The 26985-nt window shown below is 41.8% G+C and overlaps 1 protein-coding gene across 1 annotated transcript in view; it reads left to right on the top strand.

The window, feature by feature from the left end:
• The first annotated feature begins 1888 nt into the window (after positions 1-1888).
• The window catches only part of LOC142302002 (protein CASC3-like), a 41842-nt gene continuing 16745 nt past the window's right edge, over positions 1889-26985 (top strand). Inside the window, exon 1 of the mRNA XM_075343074.1 lies at positions 1889-1994. Within this exon, the coding sequence (XP_075199189.1) occupies positions 1931-1994 (64 nt within the window). The 5' untranslated portion in view covers positions 1889-1930. The remainder of the gene's footprint in view (positions 1995-26985) is intronic.

Genomic DNA, 26985 nt, shown 5'->3' with positions numbered 1-26985 from the left:
GGGATAGATAGATAGATGGATAGATACATAGAGGGATAGATAGATAGATAGAGGGATAGATAGATAGATAGATAGAGGGATAGATAGAGGGATAGATAGATAGATAGAGGGATAGATGGATACATAGATAGATGGATAGATAGATAGATAGATAGATAGATAGAGGGATAGATAGATAGAGGGATAGAGGGATAGATATGTGATGGATAATTGTTAGACCTTTTCTTCTGTGACATGCTGGTGTTATTGAGGCTTTTCCAGGGTATTTGCTTGTGAGGCTTCGCTGCTCCAGGACAGATGATGTCTCTCGATGGATTATAATGCCGGTTCTTTTATTCTCGGTATAATTATGTGTAATTTTGTGAGTTTCATGTGCGGTGACTCAAAAATAATCACCGATTCCTCCGTACAATATCCTAAATCCCGTCACTCAGTTTCTGTCCTGAATGTCCCGGTTTTGTTACTTTGATGACAGGATCAATTACATTTCTCATTCAGAACTTTCCATAGAGGAAATAAGATAAAGGTCCACATTTATCTCACACAATCGATGATACATATTTGGAGAAAATTACGCCAGTGCCACTTTTTCAGCATGGCGGTAACACTACCTAATATTAGATAGGAGCATCCAGGAGACCGATGGGTGAAATGTCACAGGTCAATGCTGAATTTTGTTCCCCTGTGATTCTCTCAGCATAATTCATGGATGCAATCACCCCAATCCTCCATCCACCTGCTGTCATTGTCACGGGTGTGTCACAGGTAACAGATAGTCATGTGGTTTCTGGCAATAGAAGGTCACAATGTTTGTCTGCACAAAATGCTCCCTGACTTTCTATTGTTCCTGCTGTCAGTATTCATTGGTATAGGTATCTTTCCTGCTGGATTCACCTCTCCTCCTTTTGGACCCAGCAGGAGCTCGCCTTCCACCCAGCTGCTGATCATCAGTATTCTCAATGTTCTTAATTCAGTTCATTCAAGCTTTGGTTGCAAGCAGGTGGCTTGCTCTCATTTAGTAGTATCATTGCTGAAGCTTTGCTGAACTCCTGCGTAAGTAATCTGTAGAAGTAGTTCATGCTTTATCCTCCTTATGGCTTCCTTTAGCATTTAGTGGAGTTGATGAAGAGCTCATCCCACTTGTACCCTATTTAGGATCCAGCACTAGTGATACCTAGGGTCAAGTATCCAGATCGGCACATAGGTGCGGAATCTATCTAGGGTGATGAGGGACCCCAGGGCCCAGTGGTAGGTTTGGTCAGGGGTCACCATCTCCCCCTTCTCTAGACGCAGTTGTCCCTTGTAGAATGAATTGCAGCTCCATTCTACTAGGATGAAAGTGCTCATTGGGGGTCCCAGTGTTCAGACCCCCACCGATTGAGTATGTATCACCTATCCTTTGTCCTCCTGTAGGTGGCTGACGACTTCTTTTCTCCGGACAACCCCGTACATAGCTTGCATACACGTTTTTTTGTTCTTTTCAAATGTAAACAGGTTCAAAGGTTTGCGTTGCTTAATTTCCTAATAACATCTTGAAAAGGATCGTAATTCTCTATTGCTTGATCCAAAGCTTCAAGACCCCTGTATAGATAGTGATATAAAAGATATTAACCTGCATTCACCACTAGGGGGAGCTCTCTGCATACATTTTATACATTGAGCTCTTTTGCTCCCTCTAGTGGTGGCTGCAGGCAGTATATTATCTTTTATTACTATGTCTATGTAGGGGTTTTGGAGCTCTTTATCGGGAGAAATATTACAGGTGTGTATGAAAGATCCACCATGTCCTTCTGATCATGTACGTCAGGAGCGCAGTGGCATTAACCAGCAGCAAAATAGAGACTGTTTTAATCTTTGCTATGTGGTTGTCTCACCCCTATATCTGCAGTATGAGGACGGACTGAGTGTAAGGACCGTGGACGATTAAGAAATGCTTAGTAAGTGGCTGATTGCTCGCACGAGGAACCCTCAGCCAGCGGCACCCAGGAAGCACGGTATGAGCTCACCGGAGGATATAGTGTACAGTACCCATCATATAATGTATAGTGCTTATCATATAGTGTATAGTGCTTATCATATAGTGTATAGTGCTCATCATATAGTAGTGTATAGTACTCATCATATAGCGGATAGTGCTCATCATATAGCGGATAGTGCTCATCATATAGTGTATAGTGCTCATCATATAGTGTATAGTGCTCATTATATAGTGTATAGTGCTCATCATGTAGTGTATAGTGCTCATCATATAGTGTATAGTGCTCATTATATAGTGTATAGTGCTCATTATGTAGTGTATAGTGCTCATCATGTAGTGTATAGTGCTCATCATATAGTGTATAGTGCTCATCATATAGTGTATAGTGCTCATCATATAGCGTATAGTGCTCATCATTTAGCGTATAGTTCTCATCATATAGTGTATAGTGCTCATCATATAGTGTATAGTGCTCATCATATAGTGTATAGTGCTCATCATTTAGGGTATAGTGCTCATCATTTAGCGTATAGTGCTCATCATATAGCGTATAGTGCTCATCATATAGCATAAAGTGCTCATCATATAGCGTATAGTGCTCATCATATAGCGTATAGTGCTCATCATAGTGTATAGTGCTCATCATATAGTGTATAGTGCTCATCATATAGCGTATAGTGCTCATCATATAGTGTATAGTGCTCATCATATAGCGTATAGTGCTCATCATATAGTGTATAGTGCTCCTCATATAGTGTATAGTGCTCCTCATATAGTGTATAGTGCTCATCATATAGTGTATAGTGCTCATCATATAGTGTATAGTGCTCATCATATAGTGTATAGTGCTCATCATATAGTGTATAATGCTCATCATATAGTGTATAATGCTCATCATATAGCGTATAGTGCTCATCATATAGCGTATAGTGCTCATCATATAGCGTATAGTGCTCATCATATAGCGTATAGTGCTCATCATATAGCGTATAGTGCTCATTATATAGCGGATAGTGCTCATCATATAGCGGATAGTGCTCATCATATAGTGTATAGTGCTCCTCATATAGTGTATAGTGCTCCTCATATAGTGTATAGTGCTCCTCATATAGTGTATAGTGCTCCTCATATAGTGTATAGTGCTCATCATATAGTGTATAGTGCTCATCATATAGTGTATAGTGCTCATCATATAGTGTATAGTGCTGATCATATAGTGCTCATCATATAGTGCTCATCATATAGTGTATAGTGCTCCTCATATAGTGTATAGTGCTCATCATATAGTGTATAGTGCTCATCATATAGTGTATAGTGCTCATCATATAGTGTATAGTGCTCATCATATAGTGTATAGTGCTGATCATATAGTGCTCATCATATAGTGCTCATCATATAGTGTATAGTGCTCCTCATATAGTGTATAGTGCTCATCATATAGTGTATAGTGCTCATCATATAGTGTATAGTGCTCATCATATAGTGTATAGTGCTCATCATATAGTGTATAGTGCTCATCATATAGTGTATAGTGCTCATCATATAGCGTATAGTGCTCATCATATAGCGTATAGTGCTCATCATATAGCGTATAGTGCTCATCATATAGCGTATAGTGCTCATCATATAGCGTATAGTGCTCATTATATAGCGGATAGTGCTCATCATATAGCGGATAGTGCTCATCATATAGTGTATAGTGCTCCTCATATAGTGTATAGTGCTCCTCATATAGTGTATAGTGCTCCTCATATAGTGTATAGTGCTCCTCATATAGTGTATAGTGCTCATCATATAGCGGATAGTGCTCATCATATAGTGTATAGTGCTCATCATATAGCGTATAGTGCTCATCATATAGTGCTCATCATATAGTGTATAGTGCTCATCATATAGTGCTCATCATATAGTGTATAGTGCTCCTCATATAGTGTATAGTGCTCATCATATAGTGTATAGTGCTCATCATATAGCGGATAGTGCTCATCATATAGTGTATAGTGCTCATCATATAGTGTATAGTGCTCATCATATAGTGCTCATCATATAGTGTATAGTGCTCATCATATAGTGTATAGTGCTCATCATATAGTGCTCATCATATAATGTATAGTGCTCATCATATTGCGTATAGTGCTCATCATATTGCGTATAGTACTCATCATATAGTGTATAGTGCTCATCATATAGCGTATAGTGCTCATCATATAGTGTATAGTGCTCATCATATAGCGGATAGTGCTCATCATATAGTGTATAGTGCTCATCATATAGCGGATAGTGCTCATCATATAGTGTATAGTGCTCATCATATAGTGTATAGTGCTCCTCATATAGCGTATAGTGCTCATCATATAGTGTATAGTGCTCATCATATAGTGTATAGTGCTCCTCATATAGTGTATAGTGCTCATCATATAGTGTATAGTGCTCATCATATAGTGTATAGTGCTCATCATATAGTGTATAGTGCTCCTCATATAGTGTATAGTGCTCATCATATAGTGTATAGTGCTCATCATATAGTGTATAGTGCTCATCATATAGTGTATAGTGCTCATCATATAGTGTATAGTGCTCATCATATAGTGTATAGTGCTCATCATGTAGTGTATAGTGCTCATCATGTAGTGTATAGTGCTCATCATGTAGTGTATAGTGCTCATCATATAGTGTATAGTGCTCATCATATAGCGTATAGTGCTCATCATATAGCGTATAGTGCTCATCATATAGTGTATAGTGCTCATCATATAGTGTATAATGCTCATCATGTAGTGTATAGTGCTCATCATATAGTGTATAGTGCTCATCATATAGCGTATAGTGCTTATCATATAGCGTATAGTGCTCATCATATAGTGTATAGTGCTCCTCATATAGCGTATAGTGCTCATCATATAGTGTATAGTGCTCATCATATAGTGTATAGTGCTCCTCATATAGTGTATAGTGCTCCTCATATAGTGTATAGTGCTCATCATATAGTGTATAGTGCTCATCATATAGTGTATAGTGCTCATCATATAGTGTATAGTGCTCATCATATAGTGTATAGTGCTCATCATATAGTGTATAGTGCTCATCATATAGTGTATAGTGCTCATCATATAGCGTATAGTGCTCATCATATAGCGTATAGTGCTCATCATATAGCGTATAGTGCTCATCATATAGTGTATAGTGCTCATCATATAGTGTATAGTGCTCATCATATAGTGTATAGTGCTCATCATATAGTGTATACTGCTCATCATATAGTGTATAGTGCTCATATAGCGTATAGTGCTCATCATATAGCGTATAGTGCTCATCATATAGTGTATAGTGCTCATCATATAGTGTATAGTGCTCATCATATAGTGTATAGTGCTCATCATATAGTGTATAGTGCTCATCATGTAGCGTATAGTGCTCATCATATAGTGTATAGTGCTCATCATATAGTGTATAGTGCTCATCATATAGTGTATAGCAGAGTGAAGGCAGATAGCCGTAACGTACATGACTGAGGCAGTGATAGATCCAGGAAAGGGTTAAGGAGTAAGGGATGGGGGTTTTACCTAAGGAATGCGGTGGGGGGGGGGGGTGAGTGAGCAGGAGGAGAGACGGGGGCAGGGGCCATATAAGAGATAGGTCCCATGTTAAGGTGCCATTCCTTTGTCCTGGACTCAAAGACTGAACCAGCAGTATGGATGCCTTGCTGAAGAGCGTTCAGGCCGCGGCTTTGACATGTAGGCCCGAATGGATTCAGGCCCAGCTAGACGAATTGCTGAAGAATGCCCGGGATACAGCATCTGTCCCTTCTGAACTTTCTGAACATCAAACTCTAAGAAGATCAAGACCTCCTGAGAGACTAACTTCTGAAATGGCCAATAGGACTCACAATAGGATCATAAGTCCTTCCGTTACTTCTAGGAAAAGAGCAAAGCGTAGCACGGCCTCTGATCCTGCTTACAAACCAGGAAGGAAACTACAGTACAAGAATAACAAGGGACAGAGAAAAGAGCCCGACCATCTAACCAGAGAGACACCAAGAAGTGCAAGGAGAAAGTCCGGCTCTACTGAGGTGCCAGCCAGAGAAGCAGCCACACAAGCTACAACTGACGTGACGACAGCCCACGATGGATCCTTAGAACTTCCTCAACAAACTTTGCATCATTCTAGAGGACATCATACGGCCTCACCCCAGGAAATAAACCAACACGGGGGGATGGGCTTAGGACACACAACATTTCCGGATCCGGGTTCACATTACACGAGGAGTGGTAGGAATCCAAAAAGACAACTGCGCAAAAGTACTTTAACCAGACAAAGACCTCTTCGGCCGGCTCAGGATGTGAGTCAGGCAATAAATCTACAGCTACAAGACTCAGAAGAGATTCCAGACAATGACTATGACACAGATAACGACTCCCCACTAGAGGGCAGCAGCACGCAGCACTTCAATAATGGAGGGGCTGTAGAGACTATAACTAATACGTCACGGACGGCTGGTCAACCTAGGACGCAGCCAGGTATTGGTGAGAACACTTTTTCTTGTCCTATATCTAGTGTAACAACACCCGTAATGAATCCAGTGGGCGCAGTTGGGGGTACAGGTCCCGGCAATGTAGGATGGGATCTTAATTCAGTAGTACAGCAATTAGTGTCAGGGGTTAAGGAGGCTTTGAGTCAGTCTAGCTTACCCATAACCTCTTCTCCTATTGCTGCATGGTGCGGGAATGGTCGCCGGACATCGGAGGTGGTAAGTCAGTCGTGTGCTGATCCAGAGACACAGGAGGACGCAGTAATTTCACAAGGGGTTCCATTATCTGATGCAGCAAAAGGAGAATTATATGTATGTTTTGAGGGTCCTCTAGGAATTCATTTGAAACAGGAGGTTAGGGAGAAGATTTGGGCCGACGAATATGTGGAAATATTTTCATTATTGCCCTTAGAAAAATATAACTTGGATAGAGTAAGGTTTGATGAGAGGAAAAGAGAGGAACAAGAAAGACGGTATTGTCTCATCCCCCAAACATTTAGGAATTGGTTCCATGCCTTTGCCATATTAGCAAGTGTAATAGGCCAAAAAACTCCTGAACATTGCTCTGCCTTATTTTGTTACATGAATTCTATCTGGGAGGCGCACCGTGTGTATGGAGGTTTAGCATGGCTGCGCTATGATGAGCAGTTTCGCCAACGAAAGGCTGGTCGCCAAGGGATTCGTTGGGATCACAAAGATATTAGTTTATGGATGCGTCTCATGACAGCGCCACGTGGGGTTAATCAGCCCTTTCAGGGCTATGTCGGCAGATCATCAGCAATCGGATTGTCGGCAGCAAACAGAAAAGGTTGCTGCTGGCAGTTCAATGATAGCCAGTGCAGATTCGGAAACACATGCAGGTACAAACATGAATGCAGCTTCTGTAGTGGAAACCATAGCCTATCCAAATGCTTTAAACGAAATAAAACCCCAACAGCAGAGATTAACCAAAAAGGGGGAAACCCCAATTAGACTCGGGGAGATGGTGGGCTATCTAAGCAGGTACCCAGATAGAAAAGCAGCACAATTGCTGGGGGAGGGTTTCTCAGAAGGTTTTAAGATCCCATCTACTTCAGGCCCATTAACCTGTTCTCGTAACCTTGCTTCAGCTTATACATATTCTCACATTGTCTCCACAAAACTAAACAAAGAAATTGACCTGGGCCGCATGGTAGGCCCATTCCCCAAAATGCCAATAGAAAACTTAAGGGTCTCTCCATTGGGGGTGGTCCCAAAGAAGGAACCCAATAAGTTTAGGCTGATCCATCATCTGTCCTTCCCTCATGGAAGCTCAGTTAATGATGGAATCGATCAGGAACTTTGCACAGTCTCGTATACTTCATTTGATACAGCGATTGCATGGGTTCAGAAGTACGGCAGAGGAGCTTTAATGGCAAAAACAGACATTGAAGCTGCCTTTAGACTCTACCAGTCCATCCAGAAAGCTTCCATCTCTTGGGTTGTCAGTGGCAGGTTTTATGTAGACTTGTGTTTACCGATGGGCTGCTCCATCTCATGCTCCTTGTTCGAATCATTTAGCACATTTTTAGAGTGGGTAGTAAAGAAGGAAGCCGGCGTGCGTTCTGTCCTGCATTATCTAGATGATTTCCTATGTATTGGTCCACCAAAGTCATTTGTTTGTGCTTCATTATTGGCAGCGATTCAGTCGGTTTTTAAGTGTTTTGGAGTACCGTTAGCATCAGATAAAACAGAAGGCCCGTCTACACTTATCAAGTTTTTAGGAATTTTGATTGACAGTGAGGCCATGGAGTGCAGATTACCGGATGACAAGGTCAGTGATCTGCTGGAGGCAGTCAGAGAAGCTAGATCTCACCGTAAGATCAGATTAAAGGATCTACAATCGCTGTTAGGAAAAATGAACTTTGCGTGTCGCATTATTCCAATGGGTAGAGTTTTTTGTAGGCGCCTAGCTGCAGCTACCTCAGGCATAACCTTTCCACATCACTTTGTGCGGCTGGCTAGAACATTAAAGGACGATCTGGCGGTATGGGAACAGTTCTTAATGGAGTTTAATGGGAGGTCATTGTGGATCAGACCACCGGTTTCAAATTTTGATCTAGACATCCACACTGATGCAGCGGGGTCAACTGGTTTTGGTGCATATTGTTCTGGACAGTGGTGTGCAGATAGGTGGCCAGAGAGTTGGAGAAACAATGGGTTAACACGAAACTTAGTACTCCTTGAATTGTTCCCCATAGTGGTTGCTTGTGAAATTTGGTGCAATATTTTCCGAAACCGAAAAGTGAGATTTCATGGTGATAACTTGGGAGTTGTAGAAGTCATCAACAAACAATCAGCTTCTTCCCTGCCTGTTGTTACGTTGCTGCGTCATCTAGTGCTGCGCTGTTTAAAGTCACATTGTCAGATTACAGCTGTGCATGTCCCCGGTGTTTGCAATTCTGTGGCTGATGCTCTGTCTCGTTTTCAGTGGGACAGATTCCGTTCGTTAGCCCCGATGGCAGAGGTACAAGGCAAGAAGTGTCCGGATTTTCTGTGGTCACTGCCAGTGACACCGCATACGCTCTGATAGAACGGTCTGTGGGTGTAAGCACATGGCAGAGGTACCAGTCAGCATGGAGGGAATGGGAAGACTTGTGTGCTCTAGTGGCACATGATGCCAGTGTACATGACAATGTTTCCTTGTTGTTATTTTACATTAGCAGGGCCTTTGTGGACGGTACTTCATTGTCCAGTATTGATAGTAAAATGTCTGGATTAGCTTTTTGGTTTAAGTTGCACGACTTCACTGATTACACAAAGCATTTTTTAGTTAAGCAGGCCCTAAAGGGTTACAGGAAAAGTTGTAAGAAGACCAGAGATAAACGGCGTCCGATTTCTTTCCAGTTATTGCAGCAGATACTGAGTGTACTAGGCCGAGTCTGGAGCAGTCCGTTTGAAGTGTTACTCTTTAGTTGTGCATTCACACTGGCCTTCTTTGGAGCTTTTAGAAGTTAGTGTCGAGTAGCTCCACCAGAAGTGGGGGTCTACAAGCTGAGGACATGCATCAGTACACAGACAGACGGGGTCTACAAGACGAGGACGTGCATCAGTACACAGACAGAGGGGGTCTACAAGCTGAGGACATGCATCAGTACACAGACAGATTGGAATGTTTTCTGGCAAAGTCAAAAACTGATCAACAGGGTAGAGGAAAATGGATCACATTGTTTCCTTTAAGCGGTTCCAGGGCCTGCCCGGTCATCTGTTTTAGAAACTATGTCTTAAGAAGGCCAAATATCCAAAGTTCATTACTAATTCATGAGGATTGTAAGTCATTGTCACAATTTCAATTCACAGCAGTTCTTAAAAAATGCCTGACAATATTGGGAGAGTCTCCAAACGCATTCACTTCACACTCATTTAGGATAGGAGCAGCCACAGAAGCTGCTAGATGGGGCTTAGGGCCTGACATAGTTAAAAAAATCGGGAGATGGGAATCGAGCAGATTTAAGAGCTACATTAGATTACATTTATTATAAATGGCGTACATGTATATATATATATATGTGTACATTTTGGCAATCTTATAGTAGTTGTGTCTTCATTTAGACAATTGTGTGATAATTGTGTTTTTTGTTTTTTGTTTTAGCTGAACAGCAATGCCTGGTTTGGATCATGGGACATTCATTTGTTTTTTGGGGGGCCTTACGTGCGGCAGTCAGGCCTAATGGCAAACAGTTGGGGTTGCCCAGTTCCTTGGCACGGGTGACATGGATAGGAAAGAGGGGAATGCAGTGGCATCAGCTGTTGAAAGAAATCCAGTATCATGTGGAGTTCTACCGCCCCCCGGGCGTCTTACTTATCCATTTAGGTGGTAATGATTTAGCAATAAGAACATCAAGACATTTAGTTAGGAACATAAAGCTCGATATGTTGAATTTATGGAGGTCTTACCCAGAAACAGTGGTGGTCTGGTCGGATATAGTAGCTAGACAAATGTGGAGAACAGCGCGATCAGTGGCTCGCATCAATAATACAAGGATAAAGGTTAATAAAAAAATAACAAAATTTGTGTTGGAAAACGGAGGGGTGGCCATACGTCACCAGATGCTTGAAAATACAATGGAACAATTTTGGAGAGATGATAAGGTACATCTTAATGACATTGGCATTGATATATGGATGTTGGGAATACAAGAAGGAGTAGAACGAGCCATTAAGTTGTGGAGGAACTCACTCTTGTAAGGTGTCACAAGAGCGAGTCTTGGCGGGATGTGGTTGTTTAAACCCCCTCTTTGTTGGTTGGAGAATTATGTTTTTAATGGGGTCCCTGGGCCAGAGCTCAGCGGACAGTGGAATATGGGTCCCTGGGGAGGAGCTCAGTGGACAGTGGAATAGATGGGTCCCTGGGGAGGAGCTCAGCGGACACAAGGAAAATGATCAAGGGGTATACCCAGATTCCCCCTTGAGCTAGGTGTACACGGCGGAGGGGGATATGGGGCTGGGATTTATAACAACCACATCTCTGGGCCGATAATCTTGTTTTTTCTTGTTGATGTTTTTTCTTATAAAAAATAAAGGGCTGCTGTGGCCAAAATTTTAATCCATGTCACGCAGTGTGTGGTGTCTTATTTATTAGGTTACCAGGAGCGCAATTCACTAGTCCATCAGTCAAGCAGAGTGAAGGCAGATAGCCGTAACGTACATGACTGAGGCAGTGATAGATCCAGGAAAGGGTTAAGGAGTAAGGGATGGGGGTTTTACCTAAGGAATGCGGTGGGGGGGGGGTGAGTGAGCAGGAGGAGAGACGGGGGCAGGGGCCATATAAGAGATAGGTCCCATGTTAAGGTGCCATTCCTTTGTCCTGGACTCAAAGACTGAACCAGCAGTTGTCCCACCCACCCTCCCTACAATAAAGGAAAATGTATCAATATCAGGACTTTGCAACACTGTCAATATCTAACAATGTTTTGGTATTCGTACCGTTAATGATTGTTGTACGTATACCCTCTTTCACTTGTAAAGCGCCATGGAATAAATGGCGCTATAATAATAAATAATAATAATAATAAAGTATTCAACATCATCGGTATTTTATCAACATTATTAGTATTGTATCAATTGTTATCAGTAATGTATCCAAATTGACAATGTCATATCAACATATTAATATTGTATTAACTTTTTAATATTGTATGTTACAGCAGCATTTGGCGGCGGGATGTGGTTGTTTAAACCCCCTCTTTGTTGGTTGGAGAATTATGTTTTTAATGGGGTCCCTGGGCCAGAGCTCAGCGGACAGTGGAATATGGGTCCCTGGGGAGGAGCTCAGTGGACAGTGGAATAGATGGGTCCCTGGGGAGGAGCTCAGCGGACACAAGGAAAATGATCAAGGGGTATACCCAGATTCCCCCTTGAGCTAGGTGTACACGGCGGAGGGGGATATGGGGCTGGGATTTATAACAACCACATCTCTGGGCCGATAATCTTGTTTTTTCTTGTTGATGTTTTTTCTTATAAAAAATAAAGGGCTGCTGTGGCCAAAATTTTAATCCATGTCACGCAGTGTGTGGTGTCTTATTTATTAGGTTACCAGGAGCGCAATTCACTAGTCCATCAGTCAAGTGCTCATCATATAGTGTATAGTGCTCATCATGTAGTTTATAGTGCTCATCATGTAGTGTATAGTGCTCATCATATAGTGTATAGTGCTCATCATATAGTGTATAGTGCTCATCATATAGCGTATAGTGCTCATCATATAGTGTATAGTGCTCATCATATAGTGTATAGTGCTCATCATATAGCGTATAGTGCTCATCATATAGTGCTCATCATATAGTGTATAGTGCTCATCATATAGCGGATAGTGCTCATCATATAGTGTATAGTGCTCATCATATAGCGTATAGTGCTCATCATATAGTGCTCATCATATAGTGTATAGTGCTCATCATATAGTGTATAGTGCTCATCATATAGTGCTCATCATATAGTGTATAGTGCTCATCATATAGTGTATAGTGCTCATCATATAGTGCTCATCATATAGTGTATAGTGCTCATCATATTGCGTATAGTACTCATCATATAGTGTATAGTGCTCATCATATAGCGTATAGTGCTCATCATATAGTGTATAGTGCTCATCATATAGCGGATAGTGCTCATCATATAGTGTATAGTGCTCATCATATTGCGTATAGTGCTCATCATATAGTGTATAGTGCTCCTCATATAGCGTATAGTGCTCATCATATAGTGTATAGTGCTCATCATATAGTGTATAGTGCTCCTCATATAGTGTATAGTGCTCATCATATAGTGTATAGTGCTCATCATATAGTGTATAGTGCTCATCATATAGTGTATAGTGCTCATCATGTAGTGTATAGTGCTCATCATGTAGTGTATAGTGCTCATCATATAGTGTATAGTGCTCATCATATAGCGTATAGTGCTCATCATATAGTGTATAGTGCTCATCATATAGTGTATAGTGCTCATCATGTAGTGTATAGTGCTCATCATATAGTGTATAGTGCTCATCATATAGTGTATAGTGCTCATCATATAGTGTATAGTGCTCATCATATAGTGTATAGTGCTCATCATATAGTGTATAGTGCTCATCATATAGTGTATAGTGCTCATCATATAGTGTATAGTGCTCCTCATATAGCGTATAGTGCTCATATAGTGTATAGTGCTCATCATATAGTGTATAGTGCTCCTCATATAGTGTATAGTGCTCATCATATAGTGTATAGTGCTCATCATATAGTGTATAGTGCTCATCATATAGTGTATAGTGCTCATCATGTAGTGTATAGTTCTCATCATATAGTGTATAGTGCTCATCATATAGTGTATAGTGCTCATCATGTAGTGTATAGTGCTCATCATATAGCGTATAGTGCTCATCATATAGTGTATAGTGCTCATCATATAGTGTATAGTGCTCATCATATAGTGTATAGTGCTCATCATATAGCGGATAGTGCTCATCATATAGTGCTCATCATATAGTGTATAGTGCTCATCATATAGCGTATAGTGCTCATCATATAGTGCTCATCATATAGTGTATAGTGCTCATCATATAGTGCTCATCATATAGTGTATAGTGCTCATCATATAGTGTATAGTGCTCATCATATAGTGCTCATCATATAGTGTATAGTGCTCATCATATAGTGTATAGTGCTCATCATATAGTGCTCATCATATAGTGTATAGTGCTCATCATATAGCGTATAGTGCTCATCATATAGTGTATAGTGCTCATCATATAGTGTATAGTGCTCATCATATAGTGTATAGTGCTCCTCATATAGCGTATAGTGCTCATCATATAGTGTATAGTGCTCATCATATAGTGTATAGTGCTCCTCATATAGTGTATAGTGCTCATCATATAGTGTATAGTGCTCATCATATAGTGTATAGTGCTCATCATATAGTGTAAAGTGCTCATCATGTAGTGTATAGTGCTCATCATGTAGTGTATAGTGCTCATCATATAGTGTATAGTGCTCATCATATAGCGTATAGTGCTCATCATATAGTGTATAGTGCTCATCATATAGTGTATAGTGCTCATCATATAGTGTATAGTGCTCATCATGTAGTGTATAGTGCTCATCATATAGTGTATAGTGCTCATCATATAGTGTATAGTGCTCATCATATAGTGTATAGTGCTCCTCATATAGCGTATAGTGCTCATCATATAGTGTATAGTGCTCATCATATAGTGTATAGTGCTCATCATATAGTGTATAGTGCTCATCATATAGTGTATAGTGCTCATCATATAGTGTATAGTGCTCATCATATAGTGTATAGTGCTCATCATATAGCGTATAGTGCTCATCATATAGTGTATAGTGCTCATCATATAGTGTATAGTGCTCATCATATAGTGTATAGTGCTCCTCATATAGTGTATAGTGCTCATCATATAGTGTATAGTGCTCATCATATAGTGTATAGTGCTCATCATATAGTGTATAGTGCTCATCATATAGTGTATAGTGCTCATCATATAGTGTATAGTGCTCATCATATAGTGTATAGTGCTCATCATATAGTGTATAGTGCTCATCATATAGTGTATAGTGCTCATCATATAGCGTATAGTGCTCATCATATAGTGTATAGTGCTCATCATATAGTGTATAGTGCTCATCATATAGTGTATAGTGCTCATCATATAGTGTATAGTGCTCATCATATAGTGTATAGTGCTCATCATATAGCGTATAGTGCTCATTAGTGATGAGCGAGCATGCTTGTTACTACTCGGTACTCGCACGAGTATCACTGTACTCGGGCTACTCGGCGGGTACCGAGTAATCTCGCGATACTCGTGCTTTACTCGTGGTCTTCATCCCTGCATGTTGGCGCTCTTTTGAGAGCCAGCCCTCATGCAGGGATTGGCTGGCAGACCACTGCAATGCCACAGCCCTGTTAGTTGTGGAATTGCAGTGATTGGCCGGCCTGCACAGCGTGACCGAGCCTTTATACCGGCCGGCGCGCTGTGCTCTGTACACAGCCATCTCATATTCCCTGCTTTCCACGCCCACAGGCGCCTATGATTGGTTGCAGTGAGACACGCCCCCACGCTGAGTGACAGGTGTCACACTGCACCCAATCACAGCAGCCGGTGGGCGTGTCTATACTGTGCAGTAAAATAAATAAATAATTAAAAAAAACGGCGTGCGGTCCCCCCAATTTTAATACCAGCCAGATAAAGCCATACAGCTGAAGGCTGGTATTCTCAGGATGGGGAGCTCCACGTTATGGGGGGCCCCCCACCCTAACAATATCAGTCAGCAGCTGCCCAGAATTGCCGCATACATTATATGCGACAGTTCTGGGGCTGTACCCGGCTCTTCCCGATTTACCCTAGTGCGTTGGCAAATCGGGGTAATAAGGAGTTAATGGCAGCCCATAGCTGCCACTAAATCCTAGATTAATCATGTCAGGCGTCTCCCCGAGATTCCTTCCATGATTAATCTGTAAATTACAGTTAAAAAACACACACACCCGAAAAATCCTTTATTAGAAATAAAAAACACTAACAAAGTCCCTCATTACCAATTTATTAACCCCGACAAACCCTCCATGTCCGGCGTACTCCACGGACTCCGGCGTCGCGTCCAGCTCTGCTGCATGGAAGTGACAGGAGCTGCAGAAGACACCGCCGCTCCGGTCACCTCCACGCAGCTAATGAAGGGAATAGCGCGATCAGCTGCTGTCAGTCAGGTAACTCCCGGCCACCGCTGGATCCAGCGGTGGCCGCGATTAACCTCAGTGACAGCAGCTGATCGCTATACTCACCTCAGTTGGTGCATGGAGCTGACTGGAGCGGCGGTGAGTAGCGCGATCAGCTGAGCTGTCACTGAGGTTACCCGCGGCCACCGCTGCATCCACCGCTGGATCCAGGTAACCTCAGTGACAGCTCAGCTGATCGCTATACTCATCTCATTAGCTGCGTGGAGGTGACCGGAGCGGCGGTGTATTCTGCAGCTCCTGTCACTTCCATGCAGCAGAGCTGGACGCGACGCTGGAGGACTGTGGAGTACGCCGGACATGGAGGGTTTGTCGGGGTTAATAAATTGGTAATGAGGGACTTTGTTAGTGTTTTTTATTTCTAATAAAGGATTTTTCGGGTGTGTGTGTTTTTTAACTGTAATTTACAGATTAATCATGGAAGGAATCTCGGGGAGACGCCTGACATGATTAATCTAGGATTTAGTGGCAGCTATGGGCTGCCATTAACTCCTTATTACCCCGATTTGCCAACGCACTAGAGTAAATCGGGAAGAGCCGGGTACAGCCCCAGAACTGTCGCATCTAATGTATGCGGCAATTCTGGGCGGCTGCTGACTGATATTGTTAGGGTGGGGGGCTCCCCATAACGTGGAGCTCCCCATCCTGAGAATACCAGCCTTCAGCCGTATGGCTTTATCTGGCTGGTATTAAAATTGGGGGGACCGCACGCCGTTTTTTTTAATTATTTAATTATTTATTTCACTGCACAGTATACACACACCGGCTGCTGTGATTGGGTGCAGTGAGACAGCTGTCACTCAGTGTGGGAGCGTGTCTCACTGCAACCAATCATAGGCGCCGAAAAGCAGGAAAGCAGAGAATACGAGATTGATTAATGAGCGGCCGGCTTTTTCAAAAGAGGAAAAGCCACCGGAGTTTGAACAGCCGTGCAGCGCCGCGCCGGTGATCGGGGAACGGTAAGTAAGAGAGAGGGGGGGGAACTGACCGACAGACTGTGAGAGGGGGACAGACAAGACAGAGAGAGACAGACCGACGGACTGAGGGAGATAGAATAAAAAAAAAAAAATGACCGACATCGCTAGTAAAAAGCACAAAACGTGCGTTTTGGACATCGGAGTGCCACACAAGGTTTTCATGTAAAATCTTTCATGTATTAATCTCAAAAAGTAACATACACCAGCTCTATCTCACTATTGGGTATGTGCCCTTAACATTTCCGCCATGAAAATTCATTTTGGTGTCATTTTGGAAGGTTTTCTGGTGAGTCCGTAAAAATGGCGTAAAACTTGGACAAAATTGTTCACAGCTGTGACTTTTGAGTGATAAATGCTTCAATGGGTCTTCCCCATGCTGATGCCATGTCATTTGAGCACTCTTCTGAGACTTTTGTGACATTTTTAGGGTTTCTACATGCTGCCGGGGGGTCATTTCACAAAAATACTCGGGTCTCCCATAGGATAACATTGGGCTCGGTGCTCGGGCCGAGTACACGAGTATCTTGGGAGGCTCGGCCCGAGCTTCGAGCACCCGAGCTTTTTAGTACTCGCTCATCACTAGTGCTCATCATATAGTGTATAGTGGTCATCATATAGTGTATAGTGCTCATCATATAGTGTATAGTGCTCATCATGTAGTGTATAGTGCTCATCATATAGTGTATAGTGCTCATCATATAGTGTATAGTGCTCATCATATAGTGTATAGTGCTCATCATATAATGTATAGTGCTCATCATATAGTGTATAGTGCTCATCATATAGTGTATAGTGCTCATCATATAGTGTATAGTGCTCATCATATAGTGTATAGTGCTCCTCATATAGCGTATAGTGCTCATCATATAGTGTATAGTGCTCATCATATAGTGTATAGTGCTCATCATATAGTGTATAGTGCTCATCATGTAGTGTATAGTGCTCATCATATAGCGTATAGTGCTTATCATATAGCGTATAGTGCTCATCATATAGTGTATAGTGCTCATCGTATAGTGCTCATCATATAGTGTATAGTGCTCATCATGTAGTGTATAGTGCTCATCATATAGTGTATAGTGCTCATCATATAGTGTATAGTGCTCATCATATAGTGTATAGTGCTCATCATATAGTGTATAGTGCTCATCATGTAGTGTATAGTGCTCATCATGTAGTGTATAGTGCTCATCATGTAGTGTATAGTGCTCATCATATAGTGTATAGTGCTCATCATATAGCGTATAGTGCTCCTCATATAGTGTATAGTGCTCCTCATATAGTGTATAGTGCTCATCATATAGTGTATAGTGCTCATCATATAGTGTATAGTGCTCATCATATAGTGTATAGTGCTCATCATATAGTGTATAGTGCTCATCATATAGTGTATAGTGCTCATCATATAGCGTATAGTGCTCATCATATAGTGCTCATCATATAGTGTATAGTGCTCATCATATAGCGGATAGTGCTCATCATATAGTGTATAGTGCTCATCATATAGCGTATAGTGCTCATCATATAGTGCTCATCATATAGTGTATAGTGATCATCATATAGTGCTCATCATATAGTGTATAGTGCTCATCATATAGTGTATAGTGCTCATCATATAGTGCTCATCATATAGTGTATAGTGCTCATCATATAGTGTATAGTGCTCATCATATAGTGTATAGTGCTCATCATATTGCGTATAGTACTCATCATATAGTGTATAGTGCTCATCATATAGCGTATAGTGCTCATCATATAGTGTATAGTGCTCATCATATAGCGGATAGTGCTCATCATATAGTGTATAGTGCTCATCATATAGTGTATAGTGCTCATCATATAGTGTATAGTGCTCATCATGTAGTGTATAGTGCTCATCATATAGTGTATAGTGCTCCTCATATAGCGTATAGTGCTCATCATATAGCGTATAGTGCTCATCATGTAGTGTATAGTGCTCATCATGTAGTGTATAGTGCTCATCATATAGTGTATAGTGCTCATCATATAGCGTATAGTGCTCATCATATAGTGTATAGTGCTCCTCATATAGCGTATAGTGCTCATCATATAGTGTATAGTGCTCATCATATAGTGTATAGTGCTCCTCATATAGTGTATAGTGCTCATCATATAGTGTATAGTGCTCATCATATAGTGTATAGTGCTCATCATATAGTGTATAGTGCTCATCATATAGTGTATAGTGCTCATCATGTAGTGTATAGTGCTCATCATATAGTGTATAGTGCTCATCATATAGCGTATAGTGCTCATCATATAGTGTATAGTGCTCATCATATAGCGTATAGTGCTCATCATATAGCGTATAGTGCTCATCATATAGTGTATAGTGCTCATCATATAGTGTATAGTGCTCCTCATATAGCGTATAGTGCTCATCATATAGCGTATAGTGCTCATCATATAGTGTATAGTGCTCATCATATAGCGTATAGTGCTTATTATATAGCGTATAGTGCTCATCATATAGCGTATAGTGCTCATCATATAGTGTATAGTGCTCATCATATAGTGTATAGTGCTCATCATATAGTGTATAGTGCTCATCATATAGTGTATAGTGCTCATCATATAGCGTATAGTGCTCATCATATAGCGTATAGTGCTCATCATATAGCGTATAGTGCTCATCATATAGCGTATAGTGCTCATCATATAGTGTATAGTGCTCATCATATAGTGTATAGTGCTCATCATATAGTGTATAGTGCTCATCATGTAGTGTATAGTGCTCATCATATAGTGTATAGTGCTCATCATATAGCGTATAGTGCTCATCATATAGTGTATAGTGCTCATCATATAGCGTATAGTGCTCATCATATAGCGTATAGTGCTCATCATATAGTGTATAGTGCTCATCATATAGTGTATAGTGCTCCTCATATAGCGTATAGTGCTCATCATATAGCGTATAGTGCTCATCATATAGTGTATAGTGCTCATCATATAGCGTATAGTGCTTATTATATAGCGTATAGTGCTCATCATATAGCGTATAGTGCTCATCATATAGTGTATAGTGCTCATCATATAGTGTATAGTGCTCATCATATAGTGTATAGTGCTCATCATATAGCGTATAGTGCTTATCATATAGCGTATAGTGCTCATCATATAGCGTATAGTGCTCATCATATAGCGTATAGTGCTCATCATATAGCGTATAGTGCTCATCATATAGCGTATAGTGCTCATCATATAGCGTATAGTGCTCATCATATAGCGTATAGTGCTCATCATATAGCGTATAGTGCTCATCATATAGCGTATAGTGCTCATCATATAGCGTATAGTGCTCATCATATAGCGTATAGTGCTCATCATATAGTGTATAGTGCTCATCATATAGCGTATAGTGCTCATCATATAGCGTATAGTGCTCATCATATAGCGTATAGTGCTCATCATATAGCGTATAGTGCTCATCATATAGTGTATAGTGCTCATCATATAGTGTATAGTGCTCATCATATAGTGTATAGTGCTCATCATATAGTGTATAGTGCTCATCATATAGCGTATAGTGCTCATCATATAGTGTATAGTGCTCATCATATAGCAGAGTGAAGGCAGATAGCCGTAACGTACATGACTGAGGCAGTGATAGATCCAGGAAAGGGTTAAGGAGTAAGGGATGGGGTTTTTACCTAAGGAATGTGGTGGGGGGTCAGCGAGCAGGAGGAGAGATGGGGGGCAGGGGCCATATAAGAAATAGGTCCCATGTTAAGGTGTCATTCCTTTGTCCTGGACTCAAAGACTGAACCAGCAGTTTGGATGCCTTGCTGAAGACTGTTCAGGCTGCGGCTTTGACGTGTAGGCCCGAATGGATTCAGGCCCAGCTAGACGAATTGCTGAAGAGTGCCCGGGATACAGCATCTGTCCCTTCTGAACTTTCTGAACATCAAACTCTAAGAAGATTAAGACCTCCTGAGAGACTAACTTCTGAAATGGCCAATAGGACTCACAATAGGATCATAAGTCCTTCTGTTACTTCTAGGAAAAGAGCAAAGCGCAGCACGGCCTCTGATCCTTCTTACAAACCAGGAAGGAAACTACAGTACAAGAATAACAAGGTACAGAGAAAAGAGCCAGATCATCTAACCAGAGAGACACCAAGAAGCGCAAGGAGAAAGTCCAGCTCTACTGAGGTGCCAGCCAGAGAAGCAGCCACACAAGCTACAACTGACGTGACGACAGCCCACCATGAATCCTTAGAACTTCCTCAACAATCTTTGCATCATTCTAGAGGACATCATACGGCCTCACCCCAGGAACTGAACCAACACGGGGGGATGGGCTTAGGACACACAACATTTCCGGATCCGGGTTCTCATTACACGAGGAGTGGTAGGAATCCAAAAAGACAACTGCGCAAAAGTACTTTAACCAGACAAAGACTTCATCGGCCGGCTCAGGATGTGAGTCAAGCAATAAATCTACAGCTACAAGACTCAGAAGAGATTTATTTTGTTACATGAATTCTATCGGGGAGGCGCACCGTGTGTATGGAGGTTTAGCATGGCTGCGCTATGATGAGCAGTTTCGCCAACGAAAGGCTGGTCGCCAAGGGATTCTTTGGGATCACAAAGATATTGGTTTATGGATGCGTCTCATGACAGCGCCACGTGGGGTTAATCAGCCCTTTCAGGGCTATGTCGGCAGATCATCAGCAATCGGATTGTCGGCAGCAAACAGAAAAGGTTGCTGCTGGCAGTTCAATGATAGCCAGTGCAGATTCGGAAACACATGCAGGTACAGACATGAATGCACCTTCTGTAGTGGAAACCATAGCCTATCAAAATGCTTTAAACGAAATAAAACCCCAACAGCAGAGATTAACCAAAAAGGGGGAAACCCCAATTAGACTCGGGGAGATGGTGGGCTATCTAAGCAGGTACCCAGATAGAAAAGCAGCACAATTGCTGGGGGAGGGTTTCTCAGAAGGTTTTAAGATCCCATCTACTTCAGGCCCATTAACCTGTTCTCGTAACCTTGCTTCAGCTTATACATATTCTCACATTATCTCCACAAAACTAAACAAAGAAATTGACCTGGGCCGCATGGCAGGCCCATTCACCAAAATGCCAATAGAAAACTTAAGAGTCTCTCCATTGGGAGTGGTCCCAAAGAAGGAACCCAATAAGTTTAGGCTGATCCATCATCTGTCCTTCCCTCATGGAAGCTCAGTTAATGATGGAATCGATCAGGAACTTTGCACAGTCTCGTATACTTCATTTGATACAGCGATTGCATGGGTTCAGAAGTACGGCAGAGGAGCTTTAATGGCAAAAACAGACATTGAAGCTGCCTTTAGACTCTTACCAGTCCATCCAGAAAGCTTCCATCTCTTGGGTTGTCAGTGGCAGGGAAGGTTTTATGTAGACTTGTGTTTACCGATGGGCTGCTCCATCTCATGCTCCTTGTTTGAATCATTTAGCACATTTTTGGAGTGGGTAGTAAAGAAGGAAGCCGGCATGCGTTCTGTCCTGCATTATCTAGATGATTTCCTATGTATAGGTCCACCAAAGTCATTTGTTTGTGCTTCATTATTGTCAGCGATTCAGTCGGTTTTTAAGCGTTTCGGAGTACCGTTAGCATCAGATAAAACAGAAGGCCCGTCTACACTTATCAAGTTTTTAGGAATTTTGATTGACAGTGAGACAATGGAGTGCAGATTACCGGATGACAAGGTCAGTGATCTGCTGGAGGCAGTCAGAGAAGCTAGATCTCACCGTAAGATCAGATTAAAGGATCTACAATCGCTGTTAGGAAAAATGAACTTTGCGTGTCGCATTATTCCAATGGGTAGAGTTTTTTGTAGGCGCCTAGCTGCAGCTACCTCAGGCATAACCTTTCCACATCACTTTGTGCGGCTGGCTAGAACATTAAAGGACGATCTGGCGGTATGGGAACAGTTCTTAATGGAGTTTAATGGGAGGTCATTGTGGATCAGACCACCGGTTTCAAATTTTGATCTAGACATCCACACTGATGCAGCGGGGTCAACTGGTTTTGGTGCATATTGTTCTGGACAGTGGTGTGCAGATAGGTGGCCAGAGAGTTGGAGAAACAATGGGTTAACACGAAACTTAGTACTCCTTGAATTGTTCCCCATAGTGGTTGCTTGTGAAATTTGGTGCAATATTTTCCAAAACCGAAAAGTGAGATTTCATTGTGATAATTTGGGAGTTGTAGAAGTCATCAACAAACAATCAGCTTCTTCCCTGCCTGTTGTTACGTTGCTGCGTCATCTAGTGCTGCGCTGTTTAAAGTCACATTGTCAGATTACAGCTGTGCATGTCCCCGGTGTTTGCAATTCTGTGGCTGATGCTCTGTCTCGCAGTGGGACAGATTCCGTTCGTTAGCCCCGATGGCAGAGGTACAAGGCAAGAAGTGTCCGGATTTTCTGTGGTCACTGCCAGTGACACCGCATACGCTCTGATAGAACGGTCTGTGGGTGTAAGCACATGGCAGAGGTACCAGTCAGCATGGAGGGAATGGGAAGACTTGTGTGCTCTAGTGGCACATGATGCCAGTGTACATGACAATGTTTCCTTGTTGTTATTTTACATTAGCAGGGCCTTTGTGGACGGTACTTCATTGTCCAGTATTGATAGTAAAATGTCTGGATTAGCTTTTTGGTTTAAAGGCCCCGTCACACTAAGCAACATCGCTAGCAACATCGCTGGTAACGAACAACTTTTGTGACGTTGCTAGCGATGTTGCTGTGTGTGACATCCAGCAACAACCTGGCCCCTGCTGTGAGGTCGTTGGTTGTTGCTGAATGTCCTGGGCCATTTTTTAGTTGTTGCTGTCCTGCTGTGAAGCACAGATCGCTGTGTGTGACAGCGAGACAGCAACAACTAATGTGCAGTGAGCAGGGAGCCGGCTTCTGCTGAGGCTGGTAACTAATGTAAACATCGGGTAACCAAGAAGCCCTGTCCTTGGTTACCCGATATTTACCTTTGATACCAGACTCCTCCGCTCTCACTGCCTGTGCTGCCGGCTCCTGCTCTGTGCACAGATAGCTGCAGCACACATCAGGCAATTAACCCGATGTGTGCTGTAACTAGGAGAGCAAGGAGCCAGCACTAAGCAGTGTGCGCTGCTCCCTGCTCTGTGCACATTTAGCTGCAGCACACATCGGGTTAATTAACCTGATGTGTGCTGTAACTAGGAGACTGGGGGCTTGTCACTGGTTGCTGGTGAGCTCACCAGCAACTTGTGTAGCCACGCTCCAGCGATCCCTGCCAGGTCAGGTTGCTGGTGGGATCGCTGGAGCGTCGCAGTGTGACAGCTCACCAGCAACCTCCTAGCAACTTACCAGCGATCCCTATCGTTGTTGGGATCGCTGGTAAGTTGCTTAGTGTGACTGGACCTTTAGTTGCACGACTTCACTGATTACACAAAGCATTTTTTAGTTAAGCAGGCCCTAAAGGGTTACAGAAAAAGTTGTAAGAAGACCAGAGATAAACGGCGTCCGATTTCTTTCCAGTTATTACAGCAGATACTGAGTGTACTAGGCCGAGTCTGTAGCAGTCCGTTTGAAGTGTTACTCTTTAGTTGTGCATTCACACTGGCCTTTTTTTGGAGCTTTTAGAATCAGCGAGTTAGTGTCGAGTAGCTCCACCAGAAGTGGGGGTCTACAAGCCGAGGACGTGCATCAGTACACAGACAGATTGGAATGTTTTCTGGCAAAGTCAAAAACTGATCAACAGGGTAGAGGAAAATGGATCACATTGTTTCCTTTAAGCGGTTCCAGGGCCTGCCCGGTCATCTGTTTTAGAAACTATGTCTCAATAAGGTCAAATATCCAAGGTTCATTACTAATTCATGAGGATTGTAAGTCATTGTCACAATTTCAATTCACAGCAGTTCTTAAAAAATGCCTGACAATATTGGGAGAGTCTCCAAACGCATTCACGTCACACTCATTTAGGATAGGAGCAGCCACAGAAGCTGCTAGATGGGGCTTAGGGCCTGACATAGTTAAAAAAATCGGGAGATGGGAATCGAGCAGATTTAAGAGTTACATTAGATTACATTTATTATAGATGGCGTACATGTATATATATATGTGTACATTTTGGTAATCTTATAGTAGTTGTGTCTTCATTTAGACAATTGTGTGATAATTGTGTTTTGTTTTTTGTTTTAGCTGAACAGCAATGCCTGGTTTGGATCATGGGACATTCATTTGTTTTTTGGGGGGCCTTACGTGCAGCAGTCAGGCCTAATGGTAAACAGTTGGGGTTGCCCAGTTCCTTGGCACGGGTGACATGGATAGGAAAGAGGGGAATGCAGTGGCATCAGCTGTTAAAAGAAATCCAGTATCATGTGGAGTTCTACCGCCCCCCGGACGTCTTACTTATCCATTTAGGTGGTAATGATTTAGCAATAAGAACATCAAGACATTTAGTTAGGAACATAAAGCTCGATATGTTGAATTTATGGAGGTCTTACCCAGAAACAGTGGTGGTCTGGTCGGATATAGTAGCTAGACAAATGTGGAGAACAGCGCGATCAGTGGCTCGCATCAATAATACAAGGATAAAGGTTAATAAAAAAATAACAAAATTTGTGTTGGAAAACGGAGGGGTGGCCATACGTCACCAGATGCTTGAAAATACAAAGGAACATTTTTGGAGAGATGATAAGGTACATCTTAATGACATTGGCATTGATATATGGATGTTGGGAATACAAGAAGGAGTAGAACGAGCCATTAAGTTGTGGAGGAACTCACTCTTGTAAGGTGTCACAAGAGCGAGTCTTGGCGGGATGTGGTTGTTTAAACCCCCTCTTTGTTGGTTGGAGAATTATGTTTTTAATGGGGTCCCTGGGCCAGAGCTCAGCGGACAGTGGAATATGGGTCCCTGGGGAGGAGCTCAGTGGACAGTGGAATAGATGGGTCCCTGGGGAGGAGCTCAGCGGACACAAGGAAAATGATCAAGGGGTATACCCAGATTCCCCCTTGAGCTAGGTGTACACGGCGGAGGGGGATATGGGGCTGGGATTTATAACAACCACATCCCTGGGCCGATAATCTTGTTTTTCTTGTTGATGTTTTTTCTTATAAAAAATAAAGGGCTGCTGTGGCCAAAATTTTAATCCATGTCACGCAGTGTGTGGTGTCTTATTTATTAGGTTACCAGGAGCGCAATTCACTAGTCCATCAGTCAAGTGCTCATCATATAGCGTATAGTACTCATCATATAATGTATAGTGCTCATAATATAGTGTATAGTGCTCATCATATAGTGTATAGTGCTTATCATATAGTGTATAGTGCTCATCATATAGTGTATAGTACTCATCATATAATGTATAGTGCTCATCATATAGTGTATAGTGCTCATCATATAGTGTATAGTGCTCATCATATAATGTATAGTGCTCATAATATAGTGTATACTGCTCATCATATAGTGTATAGTGCTTATCATATAGTGTATAGTGCTCATCATATAGCGTATAGTACTCATCATATAATGTATAGTGCTCATCATATAGTGTATAGTGCTCATCATATAGTGTATAGTGCTCATCATATAGTGTATAGTGCTCATCATATAATGTATAGTGCTCATCATATAGTGTATAGTGCTCATCATATAGTGTATAGTGCTCATCATATAGTGTATAGTGCTCATCATATAGTGTATAGTGCTCATCATATAGTGTATAGTGCTCATCATATAATGTATAGTGCTCATCATATAGTGTATAGTGCTCATAATATAGTGTATAGTGCTTATCATATAGTGCTCATCATATAATGTATAGTGCTCATAATATAGTGTATAGTGCTCATCATATAGCGTATAGTGCTCATCATATAATGTATAGTGCTCATAATATAGTGTATAGTGCTCATCATATAATGTATAGTGCTCATTATATAGTGTATAGTGCTTATCATATAGTGTATAGTGGTCATCATATAGCGTATAGTGCTCATCATATAGCGTATAGTGTTCCTCATATAGTGTATAGTGCTCATCATATAGTGTATAGTGCTCATCATATAGCGTATAGTGCTCATCATATAGTGTATAGTGGTCATCATATAGTGTATAGTGCTCATCATATAGTGTATAGTGCTCATCATATAGTGTATAGTGGTCATCATATAGTGTATAGTGCTCATCATATAGTGTATAGTACTCATCATATAGTGTATAGTGCTCATCATATAGTGTATAGTACTCATCATA

This window comes from Anomaloglossus baeobatrachus, chromosome 4, assembly GCF_048569485.1.
Source record: "Anomaloglossus baeobatrachus isolate aAnoBae1 chromosome 4, aAnoBae1.hap1, whole genome shotgun sequence".
NCBI lineage: Eukaryota > Metazoa > Chordata > Amphibia > Anura > Aromobatidae > Anomaloglossus > Anomaloglossus baeobatrachus.
Note: the sequence above shows the minus strand (reverse complement) of the source record. Positions and strands in the feature narration are given on the sequence as shown.